The sequence below is a fragment of the Thunnus thynnus genome, chromosome 15, assembly GCF_963924715.1.
Source record: "Thunnus thynnus chromosome 15, fThuThy2.1, whole genome shotgun sequence".
NCBI classification, from domain to species: Eukaryota; Metazoa; Chordata; class Actinopteri; order Scombriformes; family Scombridae; genus Thunnus; species Thunnus thynnus.
The window spans coordinates 27,620,593-27,635,645 of NC_089531.1; the positions used below are offsets into that span (position 1 = coordinate 27,620,593).

Below are 15,053 nucleotides of genomic sequence, written 5' to 3' on the forward strand. Positions count from 1 at the left end.
CTGGCTGATGCACCCAGCTGTGTTATATAATACATCCAAATTATCACAATTTTCTTAATATTGGACTGAATATAGATGAGTTTTTATTGTTCACATAGGGTTGCCTTGTTCTCAGTTGGTTGCTACATATAGTAATAATAATGATGAGGGGGTGATGACACAGGTTAAAAGAGGGTTAATAAAATCAAACAATAAAACATTGACATTGGGATAAGCTAAGAACAGCCCTTTACATACTGGCAAGATAGATTTTAGAGATAAACTCCTTGATTTTGTTTTAGTGCCCCAAAACACCTCATATTCCTACATTTCATCAACAGACTTCACAGCCAGGCTTCAAAACTTCTGGGATATCAAGGCACTTTAACAAATCTGTTAAAGGAAGGAATCTGAAAAAGCTAGATGCAGCTAGAGATGAGCAGTAAGGGCTGGTTTGAAATACTTGTGACTTTGTTACAGACATGCCAGAGGCTCTGTGAGCCTTAAAGGTCCAGTGTGTAGAATTTAGTGGCATCTAGTGGAACGGACTTGGCAGAAATGGAATATAATATTCATACGTATGTTTTAATTAGTGTACAATCACCTGAAACTAAGAGTTGTTGTGTTTTCGTTACCTCAGAATGAACCCTTTATGTCCTATAGGGAGCATTTCCTCTTCTATGGAACGCGCCATGTTGCACCGCCATGTTTCTACAGAAACCTAGAACAAACAAACCAAACAATGACTCTAGGGAGGGACTTTGCGTTTTTTCACGAGTTTTGCGGCCCACGTAAGGGAGGGGGAGGTGTATTCAGTTGGATGCAATCTGTAACCTCACTGCTAGAAGCCACTAAATCCTACACACTAGTCCTTTAAGTACATGTTGCGCTCCTGTAGGTAAAAACGTAAGCACACCTTGTGAAGCTGTCCTTAGGTAGAGGCTCATAGATTGCCATATTAACTGGAAAAGAGAAAAATTTGACCTGCTGTCATTTGGGAACAATGGATATATGTATCAAATTTCATATCAATCCATCCAATAGTTATTCCAATATTTCAGTCTGAACCATGCTGTGAAGCCTAAAAGCAGTATAGATGACATTCCTCGTGTGTTCAATATTCTATTGTGCAATGTATTACAGCCTTTATTTTTGGCATCTTGTGAATTACACTCATATTTCCTATGAGCACACAACTAATTGGAAATGCTGTCTATACAGTCAACATTATGTCTGAATTTACTTCTGCATTCATGACTTACATTCAGGTTTTTCTCCCAAACTCTATGTGACAACATCTTCATAACAATTGTATTAATGTTGTGGAAAACACGACTGTGCTTTGTGTGTCTTTTCAAATTTAACTTGTAATCAAAAACGACTCAAAGCAACATTCAGCAAAGGTCCTCCATATTTTATACTAATCATTTTCAGTAGTAGGACATGAAGAAAAATTAAGTGTCTTCATTATTGTCATTTGCAGTTCAACGTGACACTGACAGGTAGCTATACAGCACAAAAGAAAAAACTTGCTCAAGTGAGGGAAATGAAAGCAAATGGTTTATTATTAATCTGTTTTATTCAGATTACAACAGAGGCTCTATCATCTTCATTAATATTTTATTCAGTAGAGACAACTTTTTAGGCTTTTTTTTTAATTAATCTTGTTTCCAGTGTGCTTTAATGTGTTCTGCTTCAAATCTGCTTCAAATTTAGGTCAAAGAAAAAAAAAACAGCCTGCAGGCTTCATGCGTTTTCCAGGGAACAAACAAGTCATGTTTCGACAAACTGGTTACACCTTAAAATGTACCAAGAGAGCTGTTTACATTGTTTCATTACCACACCAGAATGCTGGCAAGGTTACAAGGAACACAATTGACTCAACTTTGAAAGATAAAACTGAGTGACTAAGTATCTTTTAAAAAAATAATGCTGGCATGTTTTGCAAAAGGAAATGAAATTAATGCATGATCAATCATCATCCTCCTTACCCTTAGTCACAAAAGAACAACTGCAAACTGCACCCAGATTCTTCAGGGTTAATTAGTGCTTATATTCAGAGTGTGAAACCTGTCATTAAAATGATCTGTTCAAAGAGAGTTAATGAGAACGAGAAGAGTAAACAGGATACCACAAAGGAAAAAGGGTGCTAAGAGGTCATGTCAGCTGTGTTTTGAGGGAATATAGTGGTTGTGCTTCACTTAATATATTACTAATAATATTATTAATATATTCCTCAGACGTTGCCCTTGACTTCCCCCCCAATATCTCAAAATAACATAACTGCATGGAGCTGGTACAACTCCTTTAACCACATAGCTGAAAGAGGAAAAGCATAAAGGACTTAGCTCAAGGACTTAAGATAAGCTCAAATTTTAACATTTCATATCTTAAGAGAACTTTAATTTTCATAATATGCATCACCAAACATTTCAGACGACCCATTTCAAAGTCAACTGTAAACGAACAGATATTACAGACGGTAAGTGTGTGTTCCAAATGTCCTAAAGAAAACACGTGTGCACTACAATGATGGCTATAACATCTGGCAACATGTGATGCCTAATTTGACATGTTACATTTAACTGTACTGCACTTCTGCTTTGTGTTTCAATGAGTAAGAAAGGAGCAACTGTAGAGGCTGGTGAAAAATAAAGAGAACATACAGTCAGTTAGTAAGCTCTACATGTATTGTGTCTCTCAAAATGAACAGTAGCCATTTGTTGTGAAGAGGAAAATAAAGCGCTACAGAGAGGACTGTTGTCCTGAATATGGAAAAAAAACACATCTTTATGACAGCCAGCTGTTTAGTGTTTTTTACTATAATAAATCACAGAAGTGAAGCCTGAAATAAAATATGAGAAAAAACAAATGTAAGAAGAAATTTAAAAAAAGACGTTCCCCTGCTCTCCCAAAAAAGTACAATCTCGGAACCTATCGGCCAGTGTAGCCAGCAGATATCCGGATAACAGATATCCGGATCAAGACTTCCTCTTCTGTGCTCCGGTCATTGTCTACAGTCCGATTAGCGAATTGAGATGTCAAGACAGCATTTTGGCTAGTCTCCATAAACAAATATATACATATGAATGCAGGTAATTAAGAAAAAAAGCTAATAAAATGTTTAAATCATCATCAGACGATAACCAATGGGTTCCAAGATTGCATTTCGGCCAATGCATTCCACCTCTTATGCTCTCCACATGGACCTTTTACCTGCATGCAACCAAACCCGCTCAAACGTGATTGGTCAATACTAATCAGGCTACAAACAGAAACCAGAATGCTTCCAATACCGAAATCTTGTCCCGTTGCCAGATTCTGCATTCATATGCAGATATCTGTTTTCTAGAGATTAAAAAGTCAGACTACCCTCTGTTCACCTATAATGAAAATTACGATAGCAGCCCCATTTTACAACGAACCCCCCGCCCCCACCCTAATAATTTTCATACAGTCCCTTATTCCTGGCAGTGTAGAGGATGCTCCAAACAGAATTTAAGCCCTCACGTTGGGAAATAAAACGTATAGAGAGTATGTGAACAGTTGATTAAATGCATTAAATTGAAAAAAAGTCAGATTTTAAAAAAGTAAGAGACCTTTTTCATGATTTTCAGTCAAAACTGTTGGGAGGACCTGACAGGAATATTTCTAAAATCCTGGATACAGCCCCGACTAAACGAAAGGAGCAGAGACTGAGAGAATTAAACTTTTCACACTGGAACTATAACTTACAATATAAAAAATATACTGCCTCTAAGGTATTTAAAGCAAATTTGAAGAAACGTAAGTGTTAAATTATGCCTGCCAAAGATTTCGTCAGACATGTCTGAGTTTACCTTTGCCCTCCATCAAAAAAAGTACGGTAACAAATTTGGATTCAGCCCAAACTATGACAAGTATCATTAATAAATTATTTTTTTGATACAGGGTGTACTTTGCTACCTGTCTTTGTTCACTTTGACTGGTGAAAGTGTGTCAGTGGGTTACATTGACACCAGTGCAGGGCTGTGGGGAAGGAGGAGCCGATGAACTGGGTCACATGGTCGCACACTGATCGCTACTCGAAACAGTCACTGCAAAAACCAGTTCTTCACAACGCCACCTTTCCCCGTGCTATCTCTGATAGGAAAGCGCTATACTTCTAGATGTGGCTCAATTACACTGAAGGCAGACGAGCAACAGCTTTTTCTTTTTTGACACAAAGAAGCGACCAACACCTCTGAGGACGGAAAAACTGCCCGTTCAGCGTCGTTGAAGCCAGTCTCTGAAAACTTAACCGCGTCGGTTTGATATGTTAGATAGCCTCCTGTGAAATTATATCTTCTCTCGTCTCGTCTGTCACTGTCAACCGACCGTAACGTCTGTGGTCCTTTTATCAGGTTAAGCGTCGTGAATTTTAAATGTTGTAGCTTTATAGCCACTTTCTCAACCGGGAGCAATCAGCGACTTTTCAGTTGCTGACCACTAAAACAGAAAAACGGCTTCAGCACTGAGGTAGCAGAGGAGGAGGAAAGCCCCCCGAAACACCTTAGAAATGGAGTCGACCAAAGCTGGTAAGTGTGCTTTAACCTTTATTTAAATGGCGAATAGCTGCAGCTTGTTAAATGGACTAAATATTGTAGTCACATCCTATCATTAGCTTCAGTGAAATGACGCTTTATGAAAGTGACACGACCTGTTACAGCAAAATGAGGGCTGTTTTATATTTTAAGCAGTCCTCACACTCTGACGAAACACCTGAAATTTTAAAGGCTGTCGCGTTTACTGGTATGTTAATATTAAACTGGGTTAGGAGTGCCAGTGGGCTGTTGTTATTACTCAAGTACTTGGCTTCAGCAGCACTGCAGTCGTCTCTCCTCACATGGACCCGTCAGCCTAGCCATGTGCACCTGTGTTTACGTTCTCCGTGCGTCGCCGCTCATTGGTCGAGCGGCACCGTGACGTGGCCATTGCATAATTTGTCCCAGCAAGCTGGCGTGGGGTCTCGCCCGGATACACGTGAGGTTTCTCGCAGCGGCGCGCGGTGACCCAGTTTTCCCGGGGAAAGAACATGCTGGCTCCACGTGGGGGCGTGTTGAAAAAAAAATCATGTTATGATGCATTCAGGGCCCGTCGGTCACCCAATGCTCCATGTATTTTATCCTGTTCTAGTCAGGGCATTTAACTTATTAAAGTAGCTAGAAATAGCATCCAATTCAGTTTTCACATGGTTGATGTGAAAATGTGTATTAAATCTCACTGGTTTTAGTATCGACATTATTCAGCAATATTGGAACAAAAATAAATGTATAAAGGTGCAGAATGGCACATCCTGCTTGACATCCTGAAATTGATTCTTTTAATTAACTGATTGACCATAGCTTCTGTAATGAAATGACAGGATCTGATCATCTTTATTTCTCCAAAGTATTTAGTTTAACTAGACCAACAGGTTTCCCACTGGCTTGAAAGGGTTAAAGTCACCATTTCCCATGGGCCATGAATGCAGCACCTTTTTCTGTGTTCTGTTTTCCAGCTTTAACTTGGATAAAATTAGCCAAAACAAAAAACAGCCTCAAGTCTAGCTGTTTTTATCCTCAAAATGAAACCTTACAATTTGTCACTTTAAATTTCACACTTCAGTACTCGCCAGTAAAACACTAAGCAAGAATGATAAATAAGACAAATGGTTAAATATGTGGAGTGAAAACAGCTTTGATAATATCATAATATTGCAAAAATGATTCATAGTATTTTGACATATTCTGTGACATATGTTTGTCTATTTCTATTCTGTCTGACTCGACACAGGAATGTTTTTGAAACGTACAGTATTATCTAACACACAGAAATTCAATGACAAGGAGTCCAAAATGACTCCCTATTCTTGAAAAAATGTTTAGTTTTTTAGTATAAATCACATTTGCTGTGAAAAATAATTGGAACAAAAGTTTCTAGTCCATCATTACGCTGGTATTGTTTAGTATGAATGCCTATTGTTAGTCGAAAAATCGTACAACTACAATGTATGGAATGCATTGTCTGCTGACTCGATGGAATCCGCCTGTTATATCAGTATGTGCTATTAGGTTGAAAAAAATCATCCCATTAAGAATATCATTTGACACTAGAACATTTTATGATGGAGGCTGTATATGTGAATGGTTGCAGGGATGGGCCAGACTACCTACTACACACACCCTTGTGAAGCTGACATTATGTAATGGCTGTTACCTAATCATTGAGAATGGCAGGGGAAGAAATCAGGTCAGCCTATGTTGAGGGGAAAAAACGGCTCAGCAGCAGCAGCCTGTCTGCTCGGCTCCTACTGGCTGAGGACGCTGTTGCCCTCTTTATGTTAAGCCAGTTCCACAGAAAAAGCGTCTGGATGTGGTGATGACTAGAGTTTCATTTCATCGAAGGGGAAGGAAACAGCAAGGAGTTAGCGTAAGCGCTGATGGCCACCATGACTGAGCAGACAAAGAAAAGAGCTCCTCCTACAGAAATTTGAATGTCCTCGACGTAGAATCAAAGAATTTAGGCCTAGTCGTCACAGTGCTGGACACAGTAGTTTGATGGGTGATTATTGGGAAATTTGGTGCTAAAACACCACAGCACTAAGAATGTATAAAGGGAGGACTTTGATGATTACTCAACTAATGCTGGGCGTACGTGCAGCACTGTGCCTTTTTAAAAATAATATGCAAATTATTGTTATGCAAATTCGATTTTTTTATGACTAAGTAGAAAATACAGATTAGTGAGATGAAAGAATGGACTGTTTGTCTCTGGATTCTTAACTTTTGGTGCACTCAACCCGTAGCCCACTGCTTCCTACAGAGGACATAAATCTTAAAAAAAAAAAAAAAAACAGGTCATAAAAAGTTTGCTTCATTTTTAAAAAAGGTTCAGTAATTCCCTAAAACAGCTAGTCACTGTAGTTAGTGCCAAATGATACTCAGACAGGAGAAAATAGTGCGTTTGTTGAGGACTATTTTCAGCTGTGGATTAATCCACACTTGGTGCTCTAGTCAGTATTTACAGCAGCAGGAGGGTGTGTGTGTGTGTGTGTGTGTGTGTGTGTGTGTGTGTGTTGCGCGGGGGTGGGGGAAGGGGAGGGGGCACTGTAATAAACTACAGTTTGTGTGTTCATGGTAATGAAGGAACAGGTCACCCAGTGCAACATGTGACTCATTTGTATATGTTTAATTGTTTTTGAGCCATATGGCACAGAGGAATATGATATATCAGTCTTAGATACACACACAAAATACTTGTTCATAGGATCAATTCATTCTTGGTTTAAGTATTTTCATGGGATTTATTAACAAAAATAAAATACAGAATATCACCAGAGGTATCCTCTGAGAAAAAATTAAAGTGCTATCAAAAAAATTGTCAAATAAATCTCACCGCACCTACTAGCACAAAGCTCTGCACAGTGTTGAGTTGCTGCTGCAGTCCCTGTCATCATGGCCTATTTTCTCTCTTGTCTTTGTGCACCAGGAGGCGTAATAGCCTACATCAGCTCGTCCAGCTCTACCTCCAGCCCGGAGTCCTGCCACAGCGACTCCTCCAACGGCAGCTACCAGTCATCCTCCCCGCCCCACGGCTCCTCGCCCAGCCGCCGCCAGCTGGGTCAGCCGGCTGACCCCACACTGCCCGCCGGGGGCCAAAGCCTCCCTGGGACTCAGAAAAATGGACGATCCTCCTCCACTGCAAAATGTGGCATCACAAGTAAGTGGGCGAACTGTATGAACCTTACCAAAGTTGTGGAGAGAAATGTTTCTAAGAGAACTTGTTTGACATCGGGGGAAGATGTGCACACAGTCTGAAAGTAGGGCAGCAGCTATAGTTTTAGTTGGAGTTATACTTTGGTGATGAGTCCTGGTGCCTCCCCATTGCTAGGAACACAAATCTGGAGAGAAACACTAATTCTGCACATATGAAATAGATGTTCTCACATGTGATGTCTCATATATTTCACATGAGAAATTGCAGTTTGGAGAATGGTTGACAATATTGTCAAATCTAAACAGTCAGCAGATATAATATACTAAAACATTCCAAATCTCTACCTCCCAATGAAACTATAAGAACGTGTTTTTGTATCAACCACAGAAATCAACGGCCTGGTGCTGCTGTGTAAGGTGTGCGGCGACGTGGCCTCTGGTTTCCACTACGGCGTCCATGCCTGTGAGGGCTGTAAGGTGAAGTCTGCTCTCTGAATCACACACACACACACACACACACACACACACACACACACACACACACACACACACACACACCTGGCAAACATCAACTGTGACACAGCGTTGGGCAGAGCAGCACTGACGAGGGCTGAAGTTGAAGTGGGTCACCTCCAGCGTTGCCATCTGTACAGCTACAACTGGAGACTTAGGGAACTAGTTCACTCTCCCCATATTTATATCAGCTGCCCCTTATACTTCACGTTGCTGTGTGGCCTAGTTCACTGTGGGGAGCAGGTCACAATGACAGACACGCCACAGCTTGCTGTAGAGGAGGAACACACACTTACGTTAGTTGGCTAGAGTTTTGCTCTTTTACTCAAATTGAGATATAGATCCAATACTGTGCAAATTCTCATTTTTTTATTACCTTTTTATTCAATCTGCTGCAGTTTTGTAGCAATAAATTTTAATATATACAGAAAAATTGAGTTTAATCGGACATGAAAATGCTCAAATCTAAAGGTGAATATTCAGGCAAAATGTCAGAATCCCCCTGAAATAAATCCAACACTGAGACATGTATACACACAGCTATCTGTGACGTCTGACGTGTTTGTGTTTGTGAACACACACAGGGCTTCTTCAGGAGGAGCATCCAGCAGAACATCCAGTATAAGAAGTGCCTTAAGAACGAGAGCTGCCCCATCATGAGGATCAACAGGAACCGCTGCCAGCAGTGTCGCTTCAAGAAATGCCTGATGGTGGGGATGTCCAGAGACTGTGAGTATCTGCTGTGTGTGCTGCACCTGCAGTAATTACTGTCAGGCTCATTAGAGCATCACTCATTGATTCAGCCTCTATAGAGAGGGGATCACACAGACAGACGCCTTGATTGTGTGTTGTGTGAGTTAACAGAGATACTTTGTAATGTTATTCTCAGTAAAATCAACATAGTGAGGCTACTTCCATTCATTAACTTTAGCTAACACCTAGTGATTTGCTAACACTTAGTGACCAGATTCGAAAATAATATAAAAGGTTTATGCCATATGTTTAGTGTTTTAATCCTACAGTTCCCATGATTCAGCTTGATAGCGTATTTTTGTTACATTCCTGCCCAGTAAATACCCAAGTCTGTCAAACTCCTCTCCCCCAGTTTGTAATGCAGACTGTCTTTCATGAGTAGTCTCCAAATCCAAGCTGAGATAACAACTCATGACATCATCATGACATTGTCAGGGTTATTTCACTGTTTTCACGTGTTTTCCCTATGACTAGTGAATTTAACTCAATGTGTAACATTGGTGGAGTGCTCCTTTAAAAATATGCACATGATGCTTGTTATATTGTACATGCATCACTTAAAGCAAACTAAACCAGAAAAATAAAAATTGCTATTTTCTAACTTGTTACTCAAATCTGTAAAATCATTCAAGTGAATCCTGCTGACACGATTGTCTCCTCACTGTTCAGCTGTGCGCTTTGGCCGCATCCCCAAGCGTGAGAAACAGCGCATGCTGCTGGAGATGCAGAGTGCCATGAACAACATGATGAACAACAGCCAGCTGCACAGCAGTCAAGAGCTGCCCATCGCCAAACCGCTGCCAGCCTGCGCCACTGAACCTACCTCTGGGGACACTGGCCCCACCCCCTCCTCCTCTCCATCCGCCTCGCCACGCTCCAGCCAATCAGACTCCAGCTCTGACCCGGAACCCACTGTGGCCATGGACACCAGCCCCAGCTCAGCCTCGCCCAGCGCGTCAGACAGCGGGGAGGAAGAGGTGATCGGCTCGGTGACCAGGGCCCACCAGGAGACCTTCATGTATAACCAGGAGCAGAGCAGCCTGACAAGCGACGCCCCGCCCCCCTCGGGCCTGCAGAACAGTGGTGTCGCCAAAAACACCGTTAACCACCGGACAGAGGAGCGGCAAGACGTCTGGAACCACCACAACAACCTGGTCACCATGGCAGCCCAGGACCCCCCCTCCAGCCTGGGCCCTCAGGGTCCGGAGGTCAACAGCAATGGCAGCCACTGCCCCTTCAGACTGTCCAGGAGCGCTGCCACCAGCCACTGTCCCGCCTACACACACGGAGCTTTCAGAGCTCCGGCCAATGAGGACCCCGCCAATGGAGCCTACAGTGGGCCCCTGTGGAGAGGTGGCAACAGGATGCATCTGGTAAGAATTAACAAGGAGAGGAGTGTTTATTAGTATAGCACAAAACCAATTTGAAATGCTTTACACAAGGAATGAAAAAGTATTTAAATGAAAAGACAAAGAAAAGGAGAACATGTGTTGAACTAAAGATTAATGAGTTAAAATAAAGTAACAATAGACAAAAGGACAGAAACAGAAAATGGAAAATAAACTAAAGTTTGGGTTCAGAGAGAATTAAAATAACATAGAAACTAAAAACTGTGTAAGAAGACTCAGAACACCAACACAGATCAGGGCTGTACTTTGGCACTATAGTGCTTAATAAATAACGTAATCTAAAGAAAATCTTGATAACAGTTATTTATGACACAGACAGCCAGTGTAGTCATCTGAGAACTTATGCAGTAATAGGTTTTTGTAGTAGTTTGGAATCAGCTGCAGGTGTCGCTTTGTAACAACATGGTCCAGCTTCCTAAATATAAATTTTTTCAAAGTCTTGCGTCATAAATACTTAAAACTGCATTAGTTAATTGATTTCTGGCCACTGGGGGGCAGCAAAACAACATCTGACAATGTGTTAAAATAGACTCAAAGGCTATGTTGACCCGACCCAGTTGCTGATGAGCCACTCCGGGTTGGTCACTACATGAAGGCCCTTTCACATTGTACATGCTCCTTTATGCATTGTTAATATAAAAATACTGATACATTTTTTACATAATTCAGTGGAATGAGTTTAGAGGTAATAAACCAGTAGTGACTTTTGAAGGTCAAAGTGACACTTGTCCTGAATGACTTTGTATTGAATTTTAGAAATACTGTAACGTGGTTAACTCAGATTTATTGTAGGTTATGTGCAGTTTGTTTTATGTTTCAGTATTACATTCCTCTGTCCTGCCCTCAGGTTTGTCCCATGAACACGTCTCCTCACGTGGACCCTCAGAAGTCTGGCCATGAGGTTTGGGAGGAGTTCTCCCACAGCTTCACCCCGGCTGTCAGGGAGGTGGTGGAGTTTGCCAAGAAGATCCCAGGCTTCAGAGACCTGTCCCAGCCCGACCAGGTCAGCCTGCTGAAGGCTGGCACCTTTGAGGTACGCTACCTTTGCCCACGTGCCACACACATTTCTCAGTTTTCATAGAAGGCTGATGATGTAACAAAAGGCGTCACATCAGTTGTTCTCAGACTGACAGTGTTTGTGTTGCAGGTGTTGGTGGTTCGCTTTGCCTCACTCTTCGATGTGAAAGACCGCACCGTCACCTTCCTGGGTGGGAAGAAGTACAGCGTGGACACTCTGAGGGCCATGGGCGCCGGGGACCTCCTCAACTCCATGTTTGACTTCAGCGAGAAGCTCATCAACCTCGGCCTCAGCGAGGAGGAGATGAGCCTCTTCACTGCAGTGGTTCTGGTGTCTGCAGGTTGGTTTTTTCCTCTTTTCCTATCCTGTTAATCCTCTCATGACCCAGCAGACTTGTGTTGTGACCCCTGGGAGTAGTTTTCATCCAATGTACCACAAATTTGAACAGAATTCCCTCAAAAAAACAAGTGGATGGACTTAGTTTTGGAATATTTTATGCACCTTTTTAATTCCATCCTCAAAGATGTATACCACCTCTCAGCCTAACACTAACTTATCGGCATCCATCCTCCAGATCGCTCTGGCATCGAGAACGTGAACTCAGTGGAGGCCCTGCAGGAGACGCTGATCCGCGCCTTGCGAAGCCTCATCACCAAGAACCACCCCAACGAGTCAGCCATCTTCACCAAACTGCTGCTCAAACTGCCCGACTTGCGCTCCCTCAACAACATGCACTCTGAGGAGCTGCTGGCTTTCAAGGTCCATTCCTGAAGTAGTACTTGACCCCCAGACACAAACCTAACGCCAGTGAGTGGACGTGGACCACCGTCTCCCCTCACCTCCCACTCAAAACCACACCTGCACCTCCACACTTCTCCCATGAGGCTTTGGGCCCCCGACGGTTCTGTTCCTTCTGTCTATAAGTTGAACTAAAGCTCAAAGCTGTCATTAAACAGGGGGGGGGAAGAAGACCATAAAATGTCCTTGTACTGTACTGTAGGGCGTAACTGCCTGTGTGATGGTAATGCATACATACAGACACACTGAGTGATGTATATGTTTCTTGTGTTTGTGTGTAGCATACTGTACCTTAGCAACTGTACAAATGTTAGAAGCACTTTTCTGTATAGTGTAGACTGGTATTTTTGCATTCATAGTGCAATATGTGACTGCTTTTTGATTTGAGCTGTATAGTGAGGAGTCAAGAAACTTACGGCAGACATTAATCATTGAATAGGTGCTGTGTTCATGTGATGGGAGAGAGTTGTAAACCTAAAACCCCCCTGGACACCGAATGACTGATGAGGAGAATCCTCTTTAAAAACAAACAAACAAAGCAGAAGACAATGAGAGGAATGTGGACATGAAGCTGCTACAAGTTCCAGCTTTCCAGTTTGGTCGTCAAGAGAATGTTGTTTGTATTTGAATGAATCTGGAGAGCAAAATAAGGTGATCTTCTTATTTCATGCTTTTCATGCAGTTGTGTACGTGCTATGCTGTGTTTTTTGTCAGTTGCGTGTCATTTTTTTTCTAAATTATTTGGGCATTGTGACAAATGTATTCAGTGTCACTCTATTGCTTGCAATATCTGATTTCCACACATACAGATCAGTGGAAACGGAGAAACACTGAACCAGTGAAGTCTTGGACTTGTTTCAGCATCTCGGAGATACATTTTCACCTCTCTTATATTTTCCTTAAAGAAAAAAAACTTACAGGTGTTATTTCTGAAATCCCAGTGTCTTCTGTCCCGCCTGTCCCGGGTCGCATCAAGACACCCGATGTCGCTGTCATGACTCCGGATGGCAGAGAAACGTTGCTCTGGTGTTGCCTCACAGTCAGTCACCAGCAACTCCCACTTGCTTGAATAGACTTTTTTTTTTTCCATTTCTGTTAGACAAACTGTACAGACTTTAGTTGAGTATAGTTAAACTGAATAGATAGGATTATCCACATAAAATATGATTGTATTATTACTGAAACGATTGTAATTTAAAGAATAAGCTGAGTCGAGGTGACAGCTGAGTTACTGGTGTTCAGATATTTTGCGACGCCATCTTTTCGTTTCATGCGTTCCCTGTCGAAGAATTCAGAATGTCTGAGCTTTAATATCCAGAGCTTCTGTCATTGTGTTAACATTGCTGACATGTGGTTCTGTTTTCCTCTGTGAAAGGATTGCAGTATGCATAGATTTCTATATAAATATATACATACTATCATACATACATAACTGTATAGATGAATATATCTATATAAATAAATTTTATAAATGCAATTCTCTCACTGCAGTGGTTATTTATTTTGTCTGGTTGTCTTTGAATTAAGCAAAATCAGTTTGAAATTTTATTGAGACCCCTAAAGTTTCCTAAAAATAAGGTGGGCGATGTAAAAAACAAAAAAAAATATAAGAAGTAATAAAAGTTAAGAAGAAAATATTAGAAAATAATCTTAAAGAATTTAACAGTTTTATCTAAAAGAAGTCTTCAATTGAGTTTGACTCAAAGAACTCAAAGATTTAAACATAAAACTGCATTGAAACTACAGCTGTTTCTCCAATATCACACATAATGACATAATTCATTACATTTGCTATAAAAATAGAGCATTACGTTTACAGCTGCCCTAAAGCTTTACTGCTCACTGTGCTCATTATCCATCTGGGGTTTGTTTTCATTCATCATTAAAAAACTCTAATAACGATGCAGTATTTCACGTTAATTCCTGAAACTGTTCTGCACCCCTGATAAAAGTCTGTTTGAGCTGTTAATCTATCTGTCTCTCAATAAGCAGGACATTTCAAAAACTATTTCACATTACCAATTACATTTGGTGCAAAAGGCAAAGTGTGAACAATTTGGTTTTTGGTCCAGATGTGTTTGGCATATTTCATTTAATTTATGTATTTATAAGGACAACACACATTAAACAACATTTGTAAATGTGTCAATGTGCAGTTTTCAACTGCAGTCCTTTGGCAAGATATTTTGAAAGCTATAAAGTGATCAAATTTACAGAATGAAGACAACAAGACGGCATACAGAAAGCAACAGCAACAATTCAAGAAGTCTCGAGACAGAACATAAGCCATTGTACAATAATACAGCAACAACAAACACTATTTCAGTACATATAGCCATGCAAGCAACACGAAGCAACAAAACAGCCAAGCAATACTGACCACAACCATGCAGAGCCGCAATAAACAGTAGACATAAATAAAATACAATAATCACTATGTTGATCTTGCTTCAATTTTAAAAGATGCAGTTATGGGTTAGTAAAATGGTAATATACACCAAACACAGAGGCCACACAACACACGTAACTATAAGAGAACATACCAGATTGTTAATAAAATACTAGTTGATATTGTACCCAAGCCATGCAAAGCTGGCAGCCTGGCAAGGAGCAAAGGACATGGACAAGTTAGCAGCAGGTTAGCCAGTAATAACAACAATAATAATAAAACGAGCAATGTACCATGATTGGCTGAAGGAGCTGCACTTGAAAGGAATTACACAGTCCCCTCTCAGAGCACATCTTGTAGATTTGTTGTTTGACATTTTCTGCTTAATAAAAGTACTAAGTGGTGGAGGAGCCTTGCCATTTAGGATCTTAAACATCAGGCAGGAGTCAGTGGTTTTTATTAGATTTTCCCACGTAAGG

The 15,053-nt window shown here is 41.0% G+C and overlaps 1 protein-coding gene across 1 annotated transcript; it reads left to right on the forward strand.

Moving 5' to 3' along the window:
• The first annotated feature begins 4,007 nt into the window (after positions 1 to 4,007).
• On the forward strand, positions 4,008 to 13,662 carry nr1d2b (nuclear receptor subfamily 1, group D, member 2b). Its single transcript, XM_067611622.1, has 8 exons — positions 4,008 to 4,535; positions 7,468 to 7,698; positions 8,083 to 8,171; positions 8,792 to 8,936; positions 9,630 to 10,333; positions 11,217 to 11,402; positions 11,517 to 11,727; positions 11,962 to 13,662. The coding sequence occupies exons 1-8, from the start codon at positions 4,517 to 4,519 to the stop codon at positions 12,156 to 12,158; spliced, it is 1,782 nt and encodes a 593-aa protein (XP_067467723.1). The 5' UTR covers positions 4,008 to 4,516; the 3' UTR covers positions 12,159 to 13,662.
• The last annotated feature ends 1,391 nt before the right edge of the window (positions 13,663 to 15,053 follow it).